The following is a 24,470-nucleotide window of genomic DNA, read 5'->3' as shown; positions in this document are numbered from 1 at the left end:
ATGTTTTCTTTTGTTTATGCTTGAACACAACCAGGCACGGGATCCTCCGACAGAAAGATGGTGGTTACTGGAGACGATTGTCGTGACAGTGCGAAAGCAAATGTTACAGAAAACATGGAAAACAGCCAATCCGACGTTGAACTCGTTCCGAGAACCGAACAAAATATCGACGAGAGTAACGTGCGTCTTTTTATCTTTACTATACATTTATCGTTTATTTTTTGGCAGCCTTTTTTTTTTTATAAAAAATTGTGTCTCTACAATTGAAGACATCGCACACTCACGCGTAGAGTTTACATTAGAATCTCTTTAAATATACATATTTTTTATGAAATGTGATATATCGTGAAATAATTGTGGGCATTGAAATTTAGAAAAATATTACAGTACCTCTCTTTTTAGTCTCGCACATACACGTACATACATATAGAAATATCGAAATATTTGATCCAAAACGTGATTGTAATTCTGAAATTTTTCTTACAGGCAGAAAATGACGAACAAAGAAGAAAGCCCCAGCCATCACGTTTAGAATCGTTCTTTGCTATAACAAAATCATTAATCATACGAGCCCTTATAATTTATTTTATTAGTAGCTTATTTAGACGCCCTGATAATAATCCCAAGTCTCCCAATGCTATTAGTGATACACATTCACAAGCTGTAAATATATTTACCAATGGGACATTGTTTGATCTTAGTATTTACCTGTCAGAAGCTGAAAATTTTAAACAGTTCAATGATCCACGAGCCTTAATTTGGTTCGAAGAAGGACTGATTTATGGAGATTGGTATAGCGGACCGAATCAGGATGGGTCCAGAACTTTTGAATATTCGTTTGTTCCTTCAGAACGTTTAAAACAAAATGGCTCTATTTATCTTCACATATACATAACAAAAAATGGAAAATCGCCAAATCCCAAAGCGGGCAAAGGAATTTATGCTGGCGATTATATGTCCTATTCAAGAAAAATGTTAAACAAGTTTAAAAGAATTAGATATCAGAAGAGGCACAACTTATTAACTGGTGAAAGTACTGCTAGTAAAGAGGAGATAGCAGTATGTTATTATCAATTTTTGAAATTTCTCTATTATATAAATTATATTACGTATGTTAATTGTGTATAAAATCTTATAGAAAGCTGAGTTGATGGATCAAGAATACGTGTCACACTGGCATCCAAATTTAACAGTTAATTTAGTGATTGATCAAACTAATTGGATGTTTGGCCAAGTACCGCAACCATTGGATGAATGTGAGAATTTATATTTATGTTATAATATGCAAATGTGTTGAGGATATACTTGACACTTTGTTCTTCTTTTAGATGTACATTTCTTACCTGGTGGAAATGCATATAAGCCAATAATATATACGAATGATTTCTGGAATATGCAACGAGATTATCAGCCATTGAATAATACTGTAGAACAATTAGAACTCAGATTGACTTATCAGCCACTTTCATTATTTAAGTGGCAAATTTATGCAGCCCAGTCTGGTAGAAATAAATGGACAGCATCGCTTATGGGTATGTTAAACTTTTAAAATGATATATATAATAAAACACACACATGTGTATATACATATATATATAATTTTACTATGTAAAAAAATTGCAACCACGTTTTATCTTTTATTATCATTGTCTATTTAGGAGAAGCCTCTGATGAGGATGATAACGATCAAGATACCTTAAAGGAAACTTTACTGGAAACAAATCCATATCTACTAGGATTGACTATAATTGTGTCAATTTTACATAGTGTATTTGAATTTTTAGCATTTAAAAATGGTAGGTAATTCAACAAATTTCTTCCTTTTACATATCAATAACAAATAATAAAAATACATTTACAATAATATAAAACGTTTTTTATTTTAGATATTCAATTTTGGAATAATCGGAAGTCTTTAGAAGGTCTGTCCGTTCGTTCTGTATTTTTCAATGTATTCCAGTCTCTCGTCGTTCTTCTTTATGTTCTGGACAACGAGACGAACACAGTTGTACGCATCAGTTGCGCGATAGGTTTATGCATCGAAGTATGGAAGATAAACAAAGTTATAGACATTAACGTCAATAGAGAAGTGAAAGTACTTGGAGTCTTTCCAAAGATATCATTCCAAGATAAGGGATCATACGTGGAGTCTTCTACAAAGGAATACGATAGACTTGCCTTTAAATATCTCTCATGGGCTTTGTACCCTCTGTTAGGTGGATACGCGATTTATTCTTTAATGTACTTGGAACATAAGGGATGGTATTCTTGGATTCTCAGTATGTTATATGGATTTTTGTTGACCTTCGGATTTATCATGATGACGCCACAGTTGTTTATCAATTACAAATTGAAGAGCGTCGCGCATCTTCCGTGGCGTATGCTATCGTACAAATTCCTGAATACGTTCATCGACGATATCTTTGCATTTGTGATAAAAATGCCAACCCTGTATAGAATCGGCTGCTTCCGCGACGATATTGTTTTCTGCATATTTTTGTACCAAAGATGGATATACAAGACCGATCATACTAGAGTGAATGAATTCGGGTTTTCCGGAGAGATGGAAGCACAACTGGCGGAGAATAAGAAACAGGTAGCAATTAATGATCGTCCGAAAGAGGAGCTAGCAAAAAAGAACGAATAATATTGTGATGTTTAAGTTTAGCATCAAACATAAATACGTTATATCCTGCGTTGTTTCCGAGAATTAATAAAATCGTCCGATACCAAAATAATATAATTTCACACATTTACATTTATTTATACAAATTTCCGCATATACTTGTGTGTATGTGTGTGTGTACATGTATATTCTATTGAAGTTTCCGAATCCACATATGCTATATGAGCATACTGCGATGTGCATTGTGAAGCAAAATAGCGAACAATTTCTGCTGAAAACGTCTCGATTCTTTTTCTATGCAAATTTATGTACAAACAATAATGTATTACGAAAAGATCAAAGTTATCAAACGAGCTTTCATGATGTATATCTCATAATCTCTTATATAAAAAAATAAATGTAGATTGTATGCTCAGTAGCATTTGACATTCGTGTAAATGTCTAACTGTAAAGTGAATATTCGCAACTGAATATACTGCGAAAAACATCATCCTATTAGTTTCGATATTTAATCAAACACACATGAGAACCTTAATGCGTATGACGATTTCAGACAATGTTAGTATAATCATATTATCGGACGAGATGTTGCTCTACGAAATAAAATTAGTTTAATTATTACATATCTTATATGTGTATTATTTTTTTTATAACAGATAAATTCGTATTCCTCTTTATTACGTCACGATGCTTTATGAAAGTACATAAAGATGCATCTAGTATCATTTTTAAGAAAATTCGAGAGCATTGATTTTGGAGATTCTACATAAAATCATATTTATTATCACTATTATTATTATTATATATTACATTAGTATTACAAATACATTGAACATATGTTTAACATTATAGTTTATATTTTGTTAGAGTAATTGTATAATTAAATTACTTACGTCTCTATTTTGTGGACAATATACATTTGTTATATATATGCATTTATTACATATTGTAGGTACTCGTTTCTGAGTAAAGTTGATTTATAGTGTAATTCATGAGCAGCATTGCACGCTAATGTGCGATGTAAAGTTTTAATAAAAAATAAAAAAATAAGAAAATGAGAAATGTTCGAAAGAAATATAGTGATTTACATATTGTAACGTAATATGGAGAAGTTATTTAGAAAGATTGGACTATAAAAATTATCTCGTTTATAATAAATAAATCATCCTCTCAATTGTTATTTTATTATTTCTCGTGTGAAAAAGAAGGAAATTTAATGTAAAACGTGTGTTCAATAAGTTTATAATTGTTTAAAAGAATATTAATTGTTTTCATTTGGAGAAAAATTCACTCTTACATTATATCGATAGGAAAACACACGTTAAACGCAAAACAACGAGTATATTTATTCGAATCTATATTATAAACTTTAAGCTTTAAATCGAACGCTTATATTTCTTTGTATTATTTTATATCATTTTTCTGCGCGAACGACTAAACGTAACAAATACAAAATTTATCTCGTATTAAATCGCACAGTAAATTACAAAGTATTAAATTACAGTAATTACGAACTGTGAAACTATAACAGTAGTAAACATTCTATGCGAAAAGAATCTTCCTTACAAGAATAATATATATTTATATACATAAAGGAATGGAAAAACTCAAGTACACTTTTTGATATTTTCTGTGATTTATGTTTATACTATGAACAATACGTAGTTTTCTATTTTCTTTTTCGTTTTTTTTTCTTTCTTACAAAAAGGCACTTTTTTCGCGTGTAATATGCATATTTGTCAGAAAGCTCCTTTGTGCACGTATGATACAATATAGAATAAAATTTTTTCTCCCTGGTCTTTTTATATTTAATATTATATATATCTAAGATATTTCGACAATCAAGACAAAAAAATTGAAGCTAGTATTATAAAGAAATATCGTACACACATTTTTTCGATTTTAATATTTATGTTATCTCTAATAATACTATAATATTATACTAATATATTATATGAAAATTTATATATACCGATATATGAATTTTGTTAGTATCGGAATATATATTGATTTAAATACCAAATGCGAAAATAAAAATATGTAATTATCGCTATATGTGTCCAAACAGTTCAAAGTTCAACAATAGATTAAAAAGAAATAATTTAATTGAATTTGAATTTAATTGCAAATGTGTAACTTTCTAAAACAAAAAGTTACAAATAATTTAATGTTTAATTTAATCCATACATTTTTGACAATAGAAATAATAACGCAAATATATAATTTAGCGTTTCTTCTTGGTATATAAAATCATAGAAAATGATTAATTTTGTACAACTCTTTCAAGTTAGAAAATTTAATTCGAGTAATCTTTATTTAAAAATGTCGAATTTTCTTTGAAATTTGTCAACTATATATCCTAAATAGTAATTTATTTCAACGCTGGACTCGAAGGTTAATTGCAATATTTTATTGCATTATCTAAAATTTTATGGATGGCAAGAAATTTCTTTTTAGTTTTTATAAGAGATTGAAGGTAAGTTTTTACGAGCATTATTGATAAAGTGTCGTATAAAGATACCATCACAAAGCCAAATTTCATAAAACGACAAATTGTAATAATACTAGACGAAAAAATATAATTTGACATTACATGTAAATTTTATCAATGACGGGTGCGTAATAAACTATACTCAATATCGTTATTTAAATTTAAAATTTAACAATCTATATAAAGCATTTTTTAAATTATGATTTAATATAGTTAATGTCACATGTGTTTTTGTAGTTTTGTGAAAAAGGCTTGTAGCAATTATGTAAGTTATATCAAATTAATGTGCTGGTAAAATTTGTATTGCATATATTATAACATATCTCATATATGCTTACCATTATACAAATTATATTTAATACTACTTTCTTTTTCATCATTATCTTAATTAAATTTCTTTTTTTTAAGGACAAATTCTTTACATCTTTTTCATAAATATTAAATTATATCCTGTGCAGTATTTCCCTTCTAAGTAATAAAATTTTAATATTATAAAAGAATAATTTCATTTTAAACAGCCTCTCTTACAAATAAAAAACACATAAAGCAAGTACACTTTTATACTAATACTTTCAAAAACATCTAATACTAATATAAGGCTAAAGAATCAAAAATACTATATAAACACTTAGTACATACGTGATTTTTTGATCACTATATAAAATTATAGGGAATTTTAAAAACACTGGTTTAAATATAATTGACTTATGAATGCCAGTAAACTGTTGAAGAGCAAAAAAAGTATGCGGGGAATTAGTATTATTTATAGGAATCCTCGATAAATGCGATTTTTCTCTTTCTCTCTCTCTCTACTCTTTATAAAATAGGCACAGAGATGTTATTTAACTATACTTTGGATAATGCATGAAACTTTATAAAGAGATAAAATATATATACAGTAAAATGTGATGTTACATTACTTTTCTAAATACTTGTGCTGCATACAAAATGTATGCTGAATTGAAATTGCTATTTTTAACAGCATTGTTCGCTTTATAGCAAGCGATTTATAAAAATAAGATATTGCGCCATTATACATAAGTGGTACTGAACTCTGGCTTAAAATTAACTTGTACCAGTTTCTATTAAGGTAGATAGATAGGTAGGCATGTAACAGATATTGGATTAATATACATTTCGCCTTGATCTATATCACATTGTGTGATGTAACAGTGAAAATAAATTATATCATTATTGCGACTGATTGTTAGATGTAAAAAAAAAATAAAATAAAATGCATATTCTTTAATAAAAGATATAATTTATGGGGGAAAAATTCATGTGCACTCACATGTACAGAACACATGTTGAATATTATGTTATTATAGAGCAGCAATACGACAACAATATTTTTAAAAGCTCGATTTAAACTGATGCATTGGAGCTCTTTATTAGTTTTTTTTTTTGAGTGAACACACTTTTATTGATCACTCATACATATTTGTGTGCCATTATAGTCTTACTTTAATAATTGAAATTATATTAATGAGTATATAATTTAATATATATATATATATCCGGAAGTTGTTAGATGTGAAATCTCTATTTTTTCAAATATTTTAAGAACTTAAAAATTCTAGTAAACTTTGATTTATTTCTTGCAAACATTACGTTAATAAATTGTTGTTCAAAAATTATTTAAAACTTATAGTTTGTAAGATAATTCGTTCATATCTTTTATATTATTTAAACATTAATTAAACATTGTTTTAGAAATAATTCTAAAAATTTAATATTTTCACATGAAAATATTTGTAATATTTTTATATTATTTTTAATCATAGGTTATTGATAAAGATAGATCGTTGAAAGAGAAATATAGTACAAGAGAGTAATAATGAAAAATAATTTACTTGTACTCTATTTACCAAAATGCTAACATATTTATCACGCGGGAGTTCCACCTCATAACTGCCCGGTTTCAATTTTGAAATAATTAATAAATAATTAAATTAGCTAAATACAAATAAAGTGTCGCATTGCTTGTAATGAAAGAAGCTACAAAACTTATTCTAGAATATAAGGAGTCAATATAATATCGCAAATCGACGATACAATCGGGAAGAATAGTTCCTCATAGAATAAAATCTGGCAACAATTTTGAGGAGGAATCAGAGATATATATATTACATCGTCGATTGCGCTAAACGCTCACCTTTTTTCTTTTCTTTGCATAGAAATATTTTACCATTTTACAAATTAAGTTTTTCTGTATCATACTAAGGCTATGCGTTGTTTGTTCTACGGCTTTCCTTTGATTGGAACGTTGGCTCGTGAATAATGTATAGCTGCTAAAAAAAGAATCATTATTATATACATTTCAAGCAGCTAGACCTGCGTCCTTTGCCATACTGTAGAAAGAACTAGATAGATTGCGAAGTAGCACTTCTGGAGAATCATATTCAACAATCAGACCTTTATCCAACACAATCACCCTGAAACATTTTTATTTGTTTTATAATTTTTATTATTTTATTATTAACAAAAGTCAATAATATAAAAAATGTTTATAATTCTAATCATTAATGTAATAGGAAAAATATAAATCCGTTATAAAAAAAAATGTTGATGTAACATTTAAACACATACCTATCTGAATCTAGAATAGTGTTGAGTCTATGAGCTATTGTAAGAACTGTACAATGCTTAAATTCTTGGCGAATGGTAGTTTGTATTAGATCATCCGTTTCTAAATCAACAGCGGCTGTTGCCTCATCCAATATGAGAACCTTCGTTTTTCTAAGTAACGCTCTCGCCAAACAGATCAATTGTCGTTGTCCGACACTTAAATTTTCCCCGCCTTCAGTGACTTCGTGTAAAAGAGCATTTGGCAAGTCTGAAATGAGATATTAAACAAATTATAGATTATTTTCCAAAGTATGTTGTAGAGTTGTCGAAAATATTCTAAAGGAAGATTACTTGCAGAAATATACTACAACATACTTTTTATAAATGATTTTAGGTGAGCGTGTTCCAACGCTTTCCAGATCTCCTCGTCGTTATGATAATCGAAAGGATCCAGATTCATTCTCAGTGTTCCGGAAAACAATACGGGATCCTGCGGAATAATGGTCAATCTCGAACGCAGATCATGAAGACCCAGCTTGGAAATATCAACATCGTCGATCAAGATCTTCCCATGAGCCGCCTCGATTATCCTAAAGAGCGCCAGAGTCAAGGATGATTTTCCGGCGCCGGTTCTGCCCACGATGCCGATCTTCTCACCGCCGTGCACGCTAAACGTTAAACCGTTCAGCACGAGATCTAATCCCTCCCTGTAGCGAACCTGAAAATTCTTGAAATCGACACGACCATTCATAGGCCACTCTTTCGGAGGCGTATACTCCGTATTCTTCCATGGTGCTTCCTGCTTCGTGTCTCCGTACTCTTTTATTCTCTCTACCGCGACAATGTTGGTCTCGACATCGGATGTCATACGTACCAGCCAGTTTAAGGTTTGGGTAATCTAATGTAACAGAAGAACGTAAATTGCAATCTTTCTTCACAAAATATTCGACATGCATAATAACTATAACAATTCTTTAAGAGTTTTGCATATTTTAATTTAGCTTTAATTAATATAATATTGCATTAATATATATATATATATATATATATATATATATATGAACAATCACTAAATTTCAACCTTCCAGAAACCAAACTGATCAAACTACTTATTTGTAAAAATCTTAATTTCTTAATCAAAGCATACAATTAGTACTTCAGCTAATGAATAATGTCAGTTTTTGAGAAATTCATGTATGCATCTATTACGATATCTTACTTGTAAGGCATAGCTGACTGATAGACCGACAAGTCCTGAACTCATAGTATCTCTACCCAAAACAGCAAACAATGCTGCGAAGAATATAATTAAATTTCCAACCATTTCCAGTCTCACGGCCAACCATCTACAACATATCAATTTTAATTAATAATTAAACTAAAAATTATGTATAGAAGAAATTGTTGAATATTTTACATTGATATATACCTGTTTGAAATAATACTAGGATAATAACACACTTGATTGAAGTCTACTCTATTTTCAGACTCTTGGATAAATTGTTCTTGTACGCCATATGCTCTAATTATTTGTGCACCTAAAAATAAAATATACAGATTATTGTTTAATATTTAGAGATAAAAATGAGCAATATATTGTAGAGTATGCATATGTATATAAGAACATACCGGTCACCGATTCACTAAAATGCGAATATATAGGAGATCTGGAAACAGATTCTAATCGTTTTAATTGGCGCGACGTCGCAACGTAAAAACGTTGAATAAAATAATAAATCGCACCTATTGGCAGTATCACCACGATAAATATAGGTGTACTGTAGCTTATTACAACAAGAGTGGCTATGACCTGTAATGCATACAATTATTAATAACATTGGAAAAGTACATTTTATTATTTTTCGTATAATGTATAATGTAAGGTGTGATAATATCTCTGTAATGCAATATAAATTAATCAGAACAAAAGGAAAATATCTAAAATGTGTGTGATGACTGTATCAACAAAAATATTAATCGAATAAACCATTTCTATAAGAAAAATATAAATAAAGAGATGATAATCACATGCAAAACTTTATAGCAGAAGCACTCGTTTTTTTTTATAGACAGCAGTTGTTTATATAAAAAACAAGAAGACAAATTGACAAAGTTGTTTTATAGGCCCACTAACATGTATCACGAATATGATTATATTGCTATGCATTAGACAAGTACAAATATAAGCATTAACGTCAAAAATATATTTTTTTTAATCATAATCGATACTCTGTTAGTGTCTTCTACTGACATACTATGGTAGTAATCCATCGACTGCAGTCATTCTACGAAAACGGACACAATTATACTTAAATATTCTACAGCACATTTATTTCACATATATTTCAAATGTATATTTGTTCGCAAAATTTGTCACCAGTTTTTAAAGCTAGTGAAAATCAAGTTCACACAGATATTCAGTGTACAGTATACTAATACCATAATCATTATTCACAAGCATTTTTTTACACAAAAATTATTATATTTGATTGCAACCTGTAATGTTTTCTACGCACAGTGATGGAAACTGAAGATGAATGATATGGAAAATCCTGGATGAAGTTGAGAAGATAAATGGGAAAGCAATGATAAGAATCCCAACAACAGATTATTCTCTGCGCTCTGTTACGAAAAGATTACCTCGAACAGGCAATAGATGGTATCAGAAATTTGTGGAGGAAGAGATGTATCCAGTATGTCCACGTCTTTAGCAAACCTGGAGATAATACGACCAATAGGAGTCGTATCAAAGAAGGTCAATGGAGCACGCATCACAGCACGCAGCATCACTATGTGCATCTGACGAGCAGCCAACCAACAGCCCAGCTGCGGTGCCAAATCGCAGAAAAAGCTCGCCATCGCTACAACATCAGACATGGATAACTTTCATTGTAACCGCATTCTTTTTTTTTTTATTTGATTTGTGAAATTGATCACGCAAATCAATCGATTAATAAATATCAATCAATTAAAAATTTCACAAACAAATATATGCGCTGAGCAAGATATATGCATGATAAGAAAAATTTTTCCTTTTTTGCGAGTGCTGTTTTTTATATTTAAATTTTTTTTCTGTGTTTAAACTTTTTTTCAACACGAATTGTTCTCTTTAATAAATTACAAAATAAGCTGCAAGAAATAAGAAATTTATTTATTTTTTTATTGCTCGTAATATTGCTCGATATTGAAATGCATCTGCAATATCATGAACTTAAACTACTGTTTTTGTCTCATGTTATGCGAAGGTGTGAAGTTTGCTGTGACCAGACATATAGCAATGGGAAATATAAATTTAAAAAATTATATATTACTAGAAGGCAGAACCGCAATTACATGTTATATAAGCAAATATAGAGAGTAAGCATTATCAACAAGCACAAGCAAAATCATTTCTGTACACGAATATTACTGGTATAATTGTGTCCATTCGCTGATTACTACTACTATGTATAGTTGCATTATAATTATACATATGTAATAATTATAAATTAACAAATAATATGGCTAGAACGCTCTTATCGTAAATAACACGGATAGAGAATGTATCGCTGTGAAGAGCCAAATATAATACTTAGCAAATTCGCTAACAATAAGATGAGAAACAATCTCAAATCGAGATTTAAGTTCCTCTTCCCTTTACCCCCCCCTAAAATTGTTTCTCATCTTAGCAAATTTGCTAAGTATTATATTTGGTTCTTCACAGCAATATATTCTCTATCCTTGTTAATTATAAATTAATTACATATGAGAGATGAATTAAATTAAGGTTTAAAAAATAACATAATCTTCTCAAACAGTATAACTGAAAAAACTCAATATAAATGTAAAATAAATTCAACATAAAATTATTACGTTGGATTTTGTAAAACGATATAAAAATGATGATTTTTTAAGCAAATTCCCATCTTGAGCCGATATAAAAAATTATTATTATGTAACGGTAACATCTCTGAGATATCACACACAGATCCAAAACACATACATATACACATAATAATAAATGAAAATGAACATTATTAATAATTAACATTCAAGAAGAAGAAAAAGAACATCAAGATATCCTAGAATCCTTGAAATAAAGAAAATAATTTATAAATTGTTATAATTATCATTCGATTAATAAATTTTGTGATATTATGTGATATTACACAATGTGATATAAAATCCGATAGGAACACATTCACGTTTCATTGAATAATAAATTACATCTTACATATTTATAAAATAACAAAAAAAGAATAGTTAAGTTCTTTTCATAAAAAAAAATTCCTCAAATACAATTTTGCAAGTATTTCTTTTTTTACACTGTTAAAAATCAATTACTTATTAATCGCATTTCGTAGACAAATACATGATGTTTCTTTCCGTCAAAGTTTCTCGCTCTAGATATATACTTGAAAAGACGAATATCATTAGCAGAAACATTTCTTTCGAATTTACAAAAAAAATCAGATTGAAGAATTAAGTAATCGTTACAGAATACGTTGTTACCTCATCGGCTGAACATACAAACGCACAGGTAAACCGCTATGCTATTCAATATAAATTGCAGTCAAGTAAGCAGCATTTTGAGAACACTTTTTATCCTTTCATGTCTACATGCATTCGTTGATCCATCATATTGTATTGATTGCAACAACTTATATACATATACATATAAAGTAGCTTACCCGTGCTCATGTACATACACCTAGTCGACAAGCTAACGACATATTACTATTGTCTTGTAGTTTTTTCCTAAAATTTCAAGCGTTGTTATTCAATCGAAATATAATAACTCCAACTTTTCACATTTTCAAATAAAAAAAGATCAGATACAAATTTGATAAAGTACATTGTTATTATGAATCCGCATCTTTTCAAGTGTATCTCCGCATTTCTTAAATATTCAGAATAATTACACGTGATATAAAAAAGAGAGAAAATAAAGGAAACAAAATTATTGACTTATCGATAGTTATTTTAAATTAAAATACCATATATAAAATAAATTATCGAAGTAAAACGTGAATCATTTATAAGTATAATAAAAGAAATAAGGGATTAATTATATCACAATACTGTGTAAAAAATAAATTTGCAATATACGATTAAATTAAAATAAAAAGAGATACAAAACTGTAGCAAATATATTTGACAGTAAAAAGAGATGTAATATTAATAACTGTCAGAATCATTACTTATGCGTGTACTAATGTGCGTAGAGTTACATGAAAATATCATACCGAAAAGAGGCAAGTGATCCAAGAACGTAGAATAAGTGGTAGAACATTGTCAACGATATCAATGTCTTTACCAAGTCGACTAAGGATTCGACCAATCGGAGTTCTGTCAAAAAACGACATTGGGTTGCGAAGAACGTTGAGTAGTGTATTCTCGAAGAGACGACTAGAAGCGATTACCGTCCCTTTAGCCAGGAATAGCGCCATTGCGAATACCGTCACGCCTACAACGATCATGGTGATCAACTTTGATTTCGGATAAAATGACAGATTATATATCAGATTTTTTATGCTTTTGCGATTAATAATACGCCGTTTTCGAATGAACGAGAAAGATATATATTAGGACTTCATATAATCGGCAATGTTCATTTTCATAATTGCTCATCACTTCATCTAATTCCATATGCAAGTTCCTCACTGCAGTCACACATGAATTGAGGTGTAATGTAATTAAAAAATATATATATATAAATATAAATAAATATATGTAGAAAATAAACGAGAGGGAAAAAGAGAAAAGTGTAAAATAATAATAATAAGAAAAGAAATCGTACGAAAACTAGTTCAAGATTATATACTGTGAAAAAACATACATAATGTTGCTAATTACATAATTAATTCATTCCATGCAATTACGTTTGATTTATTAATTCATCACTAATGCGCTTCTAATCATCATCTATCGGTCACTAATGAAGAATAGAAACTGTTTGTGAGAAAAGATCACTTATGAAAGCTCTTTTTTAATTCGTCAGTGCTAATTAATCATATTTGTATCGATTGGTGGACCAATATGATTCTGCCTATGCTATACATTAAATTATATGTGAAATACACATAGAAAGAAAGAGAAAGAGATAGAGAAAGAGATTAACACTAAATTCTCGCATACCGATGCTAGACAAAACAACCAAGCCCTAATACTTGGAGGTAAAATGTTGTCTATTATGTCAATATCCTTCCCAAAACGGTTTAATAATCTGCCGGACGGTGTAGTGTCAAAGAATCCTAGAGGTAATCGCAGTATGGCAAACAATAATTCTGAATGCAGAAGTTTACTGCTCCGCAGACATCCAATAACCAATGCTGTCTGCGCCAGCACTACAAAAATGGCTGAAATTTAATGTAAAATTGATTTAAAAATATAGCATTTTATCTCGTGTTCATATTTTATCAGAAAAAAATCTGTTTTTACTATTGATTCGCTGATAGCACTATAAGAAAAAAATTATTTTTATACTTTACATCTTTTTATCGACTAGCAATTAACTCGTTAATGCGTGCACATCGTTAAATTCAAATGTTACACTGCGTTTATTATGTAAGATAAAAATGTGTGATGTGTTAAGTGTTAGATTTGTTTCGTAAACAGAAACATAATTATATTAATATAGCATTAATGTAATCATATTAATATAGCAGAAATTTAATTACATTAATGTGGCATTAATCATTAATGCTATTAAATGTATTAATGACAAAACATAAAAAGCGAATCTAGCTAAATTATTTGACTTGAGATGGAAATAAATTCATGGTATATTTCAAGTAGTATGTCTTGCTAATATTGCTATAGTATATGCAATTCTAAATCTGTCTTATTTTGCTCGATACGCAAAAGTTTGCATACAATCATCTAAGTAAATAATGAGACATAAATATATCATGAGAGAAAATATATGAATATGTTGATGCACATACTCGACTGTCAAATTAAGTCTATTGTCTCTTATTATTACGATATGTACGATAAGCAATCCGAGTAAGTTTAATATTAAAATTGTATGCTCTTATTTAGAATAGAAATTGAAACGTAAATACATAAAACTGATAAGAGTCTAGTTTCAAACTAAGGAGAAAAATGATAAGAAAACGACTGGCAAATAAGATATGTCTCAAATGATCTCTCTCCGTCTGAAGTCTGTTTTCTAAATTAACACACGTTAAATACTAAACTTTCTACAGTCATCCTAATTTACACGCAATTATCTGATCAGGAAATCAGTGTAAATTTTGGTCTGTGTTTAAATAAGAACTTTTTAGTTTTTAATTTACAATTACAATTTATCTCATAACAATTTTAATTAAGAATTTTAGCGCGTATTCATATTCAAATAGCCTATTAATCTATACATACTGATTTCCTGTGTCTATTATTTTGAAACACATTGATGATAGCAAGCTTTCTTCTCTTTTTCTACTTCATGCTTATATTAGATGTTGGATAATAACATATTATTAAATAGTTTATATTTCTTTTATTTTCGAAGTAAGCTTTAAAGATAGACAGAACATTACGATTTACAGTTTAGCCGATTAAAGTTCAGCAAATAAAACTGATAGCACAATGAAAATTTTCTTATTCTCTGTATCATTTTAGAACTATAAAAATCACAAAAAAATACATATACACATTCAATGATTGTACTATTTTAATGCGTTAATCAATTATTTTTGTACCACTCTTTGTTCATATAATCATTAGATACATCTTTTTCACGTAAAAAAATTAGATTAAGAAAAAATTAAAACAAAAAAATAACAAAAGATGCAAATTGCATCTGCATGAAAAGCATTTCAAACAAAAACATTTTTCATGCAATAACAAGGAAGCGATCATTCGTAAAAAATTATCACTACGACACTTGCAATCAAAGACATGACTACTGAAAGGTTTTAATTTTAAATCGATTTTTAAGTAATTAATTAATATATTAGAATAGTGTAGACACAGCAAACCACACTCGTTTGGTTTTTTAAGAAATTATCCTAATAATTTTTAAATTTTAACATGTAGCGGGTACAAAATACATTGGCTAAAATAAACATATAATTCAAAACGATAAAAATTACACTTTTGAAAAATTACACCAGAGTTAGTAGTTAAATCACAATCGAAGTTTTTATGATTTATTAAAAATTCAGCTCAATGGAGTTTCAGATCTATTAAAAAAAACTATGTTAAGAGTAGTTATCCCAATAATGTGTAATCTGTGAGGGAACATGCCTTTCAAATCACTATATACTATGACGAGCAAAAATAAGTGCCATTGCCTATATTGAATGAATTACCGTCTGCGAGAAAAAGAAGGGATATTTATACAAATACACGTAGCAGCGGCAGGGATAAGCTTACCTGAATACCGAAAACGTTCTTTATTGAGTGCGCTCCATTGGGCGCTACAAAAGTTTCAAAGTGTCTCATCAATCAAAAAACGAAAGGATCGAACATTTCTTTGCCTTACTTGATCGATCAAACAATCAAACGAAACTTTCGTTGCATTCAACGAATCGCACCCGTGTAAACGCGAAGTTTTAAACAATAACTAATCGGATCTATCTGTCAAATGGACAAAAGATCAATGTATCATACAAAAAAGAGAAAGAGAGAGAGAGAGAGAGAGAGAGAGAGAGAGAGAGAGAGAGAGAGAGAAAGAGAAACATACCTTGTCCAAGACCAAGTACACCGTATACTCCGAGGTACATGTCTCGTTTCGCCGTGTCGACTGTGTCGTTCACGATGGTTAGATTATCATTCGCCCAAACGCTGAGCCAAACGCTTGAACCGATGCTGAATGATTGGAAGACCGCGTTCATCACGATCGTTGATATCGATAAGAACCATCCAATAGATTTCAAATAGTAAGAATGCACTTTCCATTTTACCTAGTAGAGAAATATAATACGTAAGTATAAAAAGCAATTCTCTTTTTCTTATTAAAAAAATTGTTTATATACATATAGAATTACACTATAGAAGAATTTTATAAGAATTTTTTAAATTAATAGTTACTCACAATAAAAAATATTAATAAATCGATTACAATAAAATATAAAATGTTTGATTAATTTTACTACAATATATAGTAAAATTTCAATAATTTTAAAATATATTAAAAACCATGTTAAAAACTTATGATTATTTAAGTGTTTTCAATAAATGTCAAAAAAATTATAAACAAAATATTTTCTTTAAATTTTACAATGTAACATAACATTTTCAATCTGGCTTAATCGATCATGATAATTTTAACATGTAGCATGGCAATTTTTGACTTATTAAGAACATGATAAAATTTATAGTTAATTTTGTGATAAAATATAAAGAAAAATTCTTTTCGTGTATATGTGTTTCGTGTATATTCTAAAAATCAACAGAATACATACACTTCCAGTTTCCGCTTTTTCGACTTCTATTAGTTTCTCCCCGACGTTATTAGATTTCGGTCCCTCTTTCTCTATCATACTATTGCTATGCAAATAATTCGCCGATTGTTGACTTTCTGTCGAATATTGCCTATTCACGCATAAATACATTATTTATAATCAAATATATAATCAAACATGTACTTAAATTCCTGTTATTATATTTACAAAATTCAAAATATGTTGAAAACTACTTTACCTTTTTAAAGAACCATTGAGCGATTTTCTATCAGTCATAGAACCAGATTCGCTTAGACTCTCGGATATTCTTGATCGTACTCGAGTTAATTTCTGCTGTAACTCGTCTGCTCCTATTGTTGATTCAAGTTGTTGTTTAATTTCTCGTAAATCTGCTTCGGAACCTTCATCAACGTGCACTGTTTCAAATTAGTCATATTGATCTTAGAATATTGAACAACCTCATTCGCATTAAGATGTATTAATGTAAAAATGGGAAAAAATTTAAGAAATTGTCATGCGTACTTTTTAAATTAGAATTTAAAAGGAAATTAGAATTAAATTAATATTTGGATTAAATTAGAATCCCATCTATCTATGCGTATTCAGAATGAAAATTTCAAACATTTCAGTTTAATAACTTGAGAAAATTTCAATATAAACACTTGCATTAAAGAATCTTTTAAATTTCAATAAAGTGCACGCAACATGCATTAAAAAATTCCATTTTATCAAAGCTTTTTTTCTGTTTACATTAAATCACAACTAGTTATAATGATAACTACTTATTATTTCTAACTGAACAATACTTATTACTGTTTTGCTGGCAAACATATAATGTTCAAGACACAAGGGACTTCAAATTTAATAAAGTATTTCATGGACAACAATAAATCTAATACTAAAAGCGAATATGACAGCAAATATTTCTGTATTATGCAAGCATATACGAAATAGGAACAGGAATTGTAATTACTTTTTCGCGGACTTACGATTTCCAACTTAGATCCATGAAAAAAAAATATAACAATAAATTTTATAATAGATATAATAATAAAAATACGCGCAACAAAGTTGAATTATTATTAATAGATACCTTCTTGTAAGTGATGCACTAAGAACTCTGCGAAGGCGCCCTTTTTCTCTAACAGTTGCTTGTAAGTTCCGCTCTCCGTTATCTCGCCATCTTTAAGAACGATAACATTATCGACCTCTGGCAGATACGTGATACCATGTGTAACAAGTACTCTCGTCTTCTTCTTCAGCAGACCGTTCGGACCTATCACATTCTCAAATATGTGTTTTCCTACATGCGAATCTACCGCGCTCAAAGGATCGTCTAAGAAATAACTTTCCGAATCGTTATATACAGCTCTTGCTAAGGCCACTCTCTGCTTTTGACCACCAGACAGATTTATGCCTTTCTCCCCAATCTCTGTTTGATCTCCCGCAGTTAACATCTTGAGATCCGGGGTTAATGCACACGCTTCGATCACACGATTGTATATCGATTTGTTTAAGGCCTTTCCGAATAGTACATTGTCCTGCAAAGTGGCATTTTGTATCCACGGTTGCTGAGAGACATATGCAATCGAGCCCTGCAAACGAAAAATATATAAAAATATATTTAAAAAATAAATCTCCAGATTCTAATCTATATCTTTTTTTAAATTAATTTATTAATTTATTTCATTTTTATTTATTTAATTTTAAAAATGTACAAAAATATACACAAACTACACAATTTTTCAATTTTGTTTTAATTTAATAATTTCATCTATATATATTTTGGCCTGCATCATTACTAGAAGACAAAAAAACACGAGATATAATGTACATTTATGCAGTTACATTTCCAATTTATATTTGAAGAAAAAAAAGAAGTTTAAACTCTTTTTCTCTCTATCTACTCATGTAAATATATTTTTAATTTTACTATATTATAATTTTTATAAAATAGAAGAAATTTATTCTTTGCTTCTACTTTATATTTATAATTTAACAAAATAAAATACTCACTTTTGTGTTTACTTTCCCATTTAATTTCTCCATCTCGCCAAGCATAGCAGATAGAAGGGATGTCTTGCCTGATCCCACTGTACCAACTATTGCTACTAATTGACCTTGTTCTACATGGAAATTGATATTTTGCAGTATTGGTCTCTCAATGTGTTCATTGTCCCAACAGAAGCTACCGTTCTCAATTACTAACGCGTGAGCTAAATTAATGTGATTGTGTGTTACTACAAATGTATTATATACACTATGCATATAAGAATGATCATTTATTAAAAAAAAATGTTATTTTACCTTCTGATGGATCATGCTGTACATTATTAGGATCCAACTCCTCCATGTTCATAAATTTATTGATGCGTTTTACAGAGACATAAGCCTAAATGCAAAATCACATAAATAATATTATTAGTAAAAAATAAAACAAACTGAATATATATCTGTAATTGCATAAAAAGATAGCTTGAATTATATAAACTTACTTGAACTATATTACCAATCATCATGGGCAGCATAGAAAGTGGAAATCTTAAGATGTTGAACAAACTGAGCGAAACAAAGGCAGTTGTACTGTCTAGGACATTCTTTTCGTCTATAAGTACATAAGTTGTAAAAGATACCAGTGATACCTGCACATTTATGAAAAAAAGAATAAGACAATATATAAAAAAAGGAGAAAAAATATATAATTAAATATATTTTACATAAGGTAAATTGAAAATTGCAGAACGCGAAGTTTTTATTATAAAAATTATATAATAAGAGATAAATTTAATAAAAAAAAGAGAGAAAAACAAAACGAATTTCTATTTCAGAGAGCCTCAATATAAATTTATTATTCAAAACATACCAAAAAGGGTGCGCACGACCATATAAAGCTCGTACCAGCATTCAAATACGCCGCTTCTTTTAATACTTGGATTTCCTTGACTCTGATTTTAAGTATCTGCTGTTCGAATGAAGGTTCCCACGCATACAACTTCAACACTTTTATACCATTAAGTACTTCGTTCATTAACTTTACCCTCTCGTCCTTGCTCTTCATTTGTCTGATTTGTAACGTTTTCACTTTGTTCGCGATTAAGCCGTTCACGGGAATAAGAATGATCATAACTGCTAAGCCGGCGAGCACCGCCGGTCCTAGTATCTCCCATAAAAAGTACAAAGCTAAGGCGATTTGTAGAGGAGCCGACCATATCATGTTTATGTACGCGGTTAAGTCCATAAATCTTTGGGCGTCTACAGACATTAGATTTACTATTTCACCGAGTGTGGATTCCTTTCTAGCTGCGTTCGACAATCTCAATGCTTTGCGATAAATTGCCGCAATTAATGCAGTACGTATGCGCAATCCGACTAAGAACATACGATGAAAATATTGGGATAGTATTAACGTTTGAAGTACTGCTGTAAGTAAAAGTAATCCGGCATAAACGTAACCTTTCCACATTTCTTCTTCTCCTTCGATGAAAGCAATTAAGAGCCTAAACAAAAAAAAAACACATTATAAATATACATGTTATGTAAGTAAGCGATTAAAACATTCTAGTAAAAATATTGTTTATATTATTTATGTTTCATAAAATAAATCGAGAAGACGGAATAAAGTCTAAATTAGATATAAATCACATCACATTTTTTTATGTTACGCATTATTTAAATGTACTTACTTTAATATTTGAGGGCTAATAAAAGTCATAACGTCTTGAATCAGTTTCAGGAAAGCGCCAAACATGAATGTAGCACCGAAAGCTTTACAGATAGGCGGTAGGATGGAAGCAACTTTCTTTTTTCGGCCGCTATTAAAATCCACTTGTCCAGACGCTTTTCGAAATGATGCTTTTGCACTTTCTACTCTATATGTGTATAAAGAACATCTATTGTATATGCTTATAATTTAGATTGAATAATTATGATAAAAATAAAAACATTATACGACACATCCTACCTAAAGTAAGTCCAAACCAACCTTGTTAGCACAAGAAATGTATGAACATGTTAAAAAATTTTTAATCAAGATTTTATATATTTTCTCTATATTTATATTTATAATATAAATTTAATAAGATATATGCAAACAATATGATGCTGTTATAATTACATACTAGCTAATAAAATAATATAGTAATATATTCTAAAAATATATACATACATATATATATAGATACATATATAAAATGTGTTTAAAGTAATAAATCTTTAGAAATTGAATAAACATGTCTGTGAATAAATGTATCTTTTCGTTAACCTGAGTATTTTGTATTCAATATTACTATACAAATATATTTAGTATTAATATAACATTTTTCTGCATTAGATTTCTTTATATATATTTAAAAAAAAACAACTCACACACACATTAATCAATCATACTGATTGCAAATATCTATTTCTAAAGAGTATAGAGATTCAAGTAAACTTACTCATCTGTTTTTATCAAGTTTTTATTCCAATATTTATCGAATTTCGGCACTATTTCTGTGGCCATATCCTCTGGATTCATGGACCATAGATCGGATGTTTCGAGCGGTTTTCGGAAACCTTTCCATGCTAAGGAATCGAACCACGCAAAAAGAATTCTTGATGGAAAAGAAGAGCTTTGCTCTGGACATGGTGTTTCAACCTGAGTTTTGAGTAAATATACATATTTTTAAAATTGTTTACAAATACTAAAAACTTTCAAAATAATTGATTTCAAGATTTTATGTATCGTACAATATCAATTTGCACATTTTACATCAGTGCAATCATATAATCAATATAAGATAAATTACCGTAGGATATTCGGAGAATTTAGGCTCTGCATCGACCAGAAAATTAAGTACAAACAATATCACAACTATTGTATAGTTGGTCATATAAGTTATCGATAGAGATGACGACTCTTTCTAAAAACACAACAAATTATTATACTATAAATTATTATCTGAAAACTACAACTTTTTGTATTAAGACTAATAATATATGATATAATTGTGATAAAAATGGAATGTAAAAAAAATTATAAAAAAATTATATAGAAAATATTCTTAACAAATATGTATACATTTAAGATACATTCATTTCAAATATTTAATTGCTTTAATATTATAAAGACTCAACATACCCCATCAATTAAATCATTTATAGAAACTCTGTACTGTACACTTCCACATAATGCAAGGAAAAACCAAAATAGGAATAAAAGACCTGATGTCCGCATTCCACGTTTTCTATTATATATCATTAAAATAGATGCTAATATCTAAAATAATTAAATAAATTGAATTAAACATTATATATAGACAATTTGTGTGATAAATATGATTTTTTTGTATTGTGCGATAAAATCAAATAATAAACATTTTCAACTTGAGAAAAAATAAAAATATTTAAAAAATATATACTTTTTTAAAAATATATTCTATCTTTATTTAAAATACTTATATTCTTCTTTATCTTTCTTTCGTATCTTTATATAAAATACTTTATTTTAAATATAATCCATATTATATAGCTACATAAAAAATATATTTAAAATATTAATTATATAAAATGTACTTACAAAAGTAATAATTTTTATAAATGGTGTGTAATAATCTACACTGTAGACCGTATGATGAGCATACCCTGCCAGTATTATATCAACTATGGAAATTATAATTAATCCTACTGTAAGTACTTGCTTAGAAATAAATAACCATGTATACGGGACATTTCTTCTTTTACTATTTATAAGGTAATATGCTTCCATCAGTGAGAATACCCATAAAAATAGACATGGTATCCATACCAATACCGTTTTTTGGAAGCATTCTGTTAGATCTGGATTGTTTGTGTACCATGTTAGATTAGCATCCTAGAACAGTCAGAAATTTTAGATCAAGCATATTAATCTTTGTTATATCAAAATTTTTAGAACAGCATTGCAAATAAGCAATACTATTCGGCACATCCTTATTAATATTTAAAACATTTCGATGAGCTAAGGTATGTGTTCTAAAAAAAGCATAAAAAGACATGAACCAAAAAAGAACTGAGTGATAATGGTACTAATACTATATAAATGCTATAGACAAATAAAAAAAAGGAAGAGAAGACTTGATAATATCAGTAATCACTCCATTTGATGCATTCAGGAAATTAAACTATTGCACAACAATGTGCGGCAAACAAAGTTAAACGAGTCGACTCTTCAATTACTTTGATAATGATTTTTCTGTCTTTTTCTTTTTTTTTTGCTGACTTATCTTTGTAATTTTTTTCAACATTATATAATATGCTCGCAGACCATATTAATTTCCCCATCACAATACATATTTTTCGTATTCCCATAAAAGAAACTTGACGATTGTGTTCTTAATAAAATATTTAAAAATCGAGAATTTTTTCATTAATTATTGCATTAATTATTTGCCAAGGCACATTTTCATTCTTTGCGAATTCCATGAATTCGATAATTCACAAAGTTGTTTGCTGTATAAGGTATAATAAGCATCCTCGCTTACGCTTGTAATTGTGTTTGTCTTTGACAAGATAATAAAATGCAGATATATAGATCTCAATTGATAAACGAGCACAAATATTTGTTCACGAGGCGCCCAAGATTTTACTTCGTGCGCTCCAACATTTTTTTTACAATTTCGATAAACTGACATCGCGCAACAATAAAAATGACATTTCCTTGCACCACACATTATTGACTCTATTATTAGTCATTCATGGAAGGTGTGTGCGTGTAGTGTAAAATGACAGGGTGAAAGCGGGATGACGTTACGAGCCGATTCAGCATCGTAGCTTTTGAGGACAAAAGCGTACATAAACACAAAAATATCGGATTAAACGCGACTGACCGATATTATTGACACTTAAATTTAACGTGACTCGACAAATCTCAAAGAAAAATGATGATGCTCGTGAAATATGCGGCTGCTTATAACCGTTATACGAATAACCAGAAATGAGAGAGAGAGAAAGAGAGAGAGATAAAGGGTAAAAGAAGGAGCAAAGAGCGGTGTTAGATTTCACTCACCCAAAACTTGGTGCCGCAAAACTCGTCCATCATTTGATCTTCCATATTGACACATTTAATTGGCCGGCTTTAATAACCGAACCGTTTTCGCAGCGAAGGCGGAGCGTCGTCGACCAGAGAATCGCGTAGACCTTCTCCGAAAAGGGATATCGCCCCGATTCACACTACACTACGGCACACGATGACGATGAGTCCAGCGAATCCGCGAATTGTGAGAGTGATGCGCGCGAGCGACGCGTCGCTCCGAAAGGCATCTAAAGGCGTCCGGAACGAGAATAAACGCGGTTGCGAGGAAGTGCGGTATAGATAGACGAGTCGTCGTCGTACGTCGTCGCGCGCGGCCGTGCTTCGAGTGTAACGTGAGTGAAA

At 29.6% G+C, this 24,470-nt stretch overlaps 2 protein-coding genes across 8 annotated transcripts; one reads left to right on the top strand and one right to left on the bottom strand.

Moving 5' to 3' along the window:
- Window positions 1-3: 3 nt before the first annotated feature.
- LOC114946070 (putative lipid scramblase CLPTM1) lies at window positions 4-3,251 on the top strand. The gene is made up of 6 exons (XM_029322485.2): window positions 4-180; window positions 487-1,059; window positions 1,139-1,256; window positions 1,329-1,532; window positions 1,659-1,796; window positions 1,887-3,251. The coding sequence occupies exons 1-6, from the start codon at window positions 58-60 to the stop codon at window positions 2,645-2,647; spliced, it is 1,917 nt and encodes a 638-aa protein (XP_029178318.1). The 5' UTR covers window positions 4-57; the 3' UTR covers window positions 2,648-3,251.
- On the bottom strand, window positions 2,510-24,470 carry MRP (Multidrug-Resistance like Protein 1). 7 transcript variants are annotated; one of them, XM_085485300.1, is made up of 23 exons: window positions 24,102-24,470; window positions 22,635-22,928; window positions 22,197-22,334; window positions 21,865-21,978; window positions 21,514-21,713; window positions 21,039-21,059; window positions 20,761-20,946; window positions 19,941-20,574; window positions 19,573-19,719; window positions 19,385-19,469; window positions 19,094-19,293; window positions 18,171-18,672; window positions 18,067-18,075; window positions 17,316-17,493; window positions 17,078-17,207; window positions 16,357-16,576; window positions 13,803-14,023; window positions 9,315-9,495; window positions 9,115-9,223; window positions 8,905-9,031; window positions 8,061-8,583; window positions 7,707-7,953; window positions 2,510-7,552 (listed from the first exon to the last, which is right to left on the bottom strand). In XM_085485300.1, exons 1-23 carry the CDS (start codon window positions 24,144-24,146, stop codon window positions 7,438-7,440), a joined length of 4,626 nt encoding a protein of 1,541 aa, XP_085341426.1. In that variant the 5' UTR covers window positions 24,147-24,470; the 3' UTR covers window positions 2,510-7,437. The 7 variants fall into 7 exon arrangements, with proteins under 7 accessions (XP_085341426.1, XP_085341424.1, XP_029178319.2 ...); XM_085485298.1 differs by lacking the exon at window positions 13,803-14,023 and adding an exon at window positions 12,911-13,131 and having other exon boundaries at window positions 24,102-24,469; XM_029322486.2 differs by lacking the exon at window positions 13,803-14,023 and adding an exon at window positions 10,326-10,546 and having other exon boundaries at window positions 24,102-24,469.

Source organism: Nylanderia fulva, unplaced genomic scaffold (assembly GCF_048542155.1).
Source record: "Nylanderia fulva isolate GAGA-0341 unplaced genomic scaffold, ASM4854215v1 Scaffold36, whole genome shotgun sequence".
Taxonomy (NCBI): domain Eukaryota; kingdom Metazoa; phylum Arthropoda; class Insecta; order Hymenoptera; family Formicidae; genus Nylanderia; species Nylanderia fulva.
The sequence above is the reverse complement of the archived record's forward strand: the minus strand, read 5'-3'. Positions and strand labels throughout refer to the sequence as shown.

What these genes read in the sequence shown, in the direction of transcription:
- LOC114946070 (XM_029322485.2), top strand. Translation starts at nt 58, where the DNA reads ATGGTGGTTACTGGAGACGATTGTCGTGACAGTGCGAAAGCAAATGTT. An exon ending in ACCGCAACCATTGGATGAAT is followed by an intron (nt 1,257 to 1,328) that starts GTGAGAATTTAT and finishes TTCTTCTTTTAG; the next exon opens with ATGTACATTTCTTACCTGGT. An exon ending in ATTTTTAGCATTTAAAAATG is followed by an intron (nt 1,797 to 1,886) that starts GTAGGTAATTCA and finishes TTTTTATTTTAG; the next exon opens with ATATTCAATTTTGGAATAAT.
- MRP (XM_085485300.1), bottom strand. Translation starts at nt 24,146, where the DNA reads ATGGAAGATCAAATGATGGACGAGTTTTGCGGCACCAAGTTTTGG. An exon ending in TTGGTTTGGACTTACTTTAG is followed by an intron (nt 20,947 to 21,038) that starts GTAGGATGTGTC and finishes ATACACATATAG; the next exon opens with AGTAGAAAGTGCAAAAGCAT. An exon ending in TGTACTTGGTCTTGGACAAG is followed by an intron (nt 14,024 to 16,356) that starts GTATGTTTCTCT and finishes ATTAAATTTCAG; the next exon opens with CCATTTTTGTAGTGCTGGCG.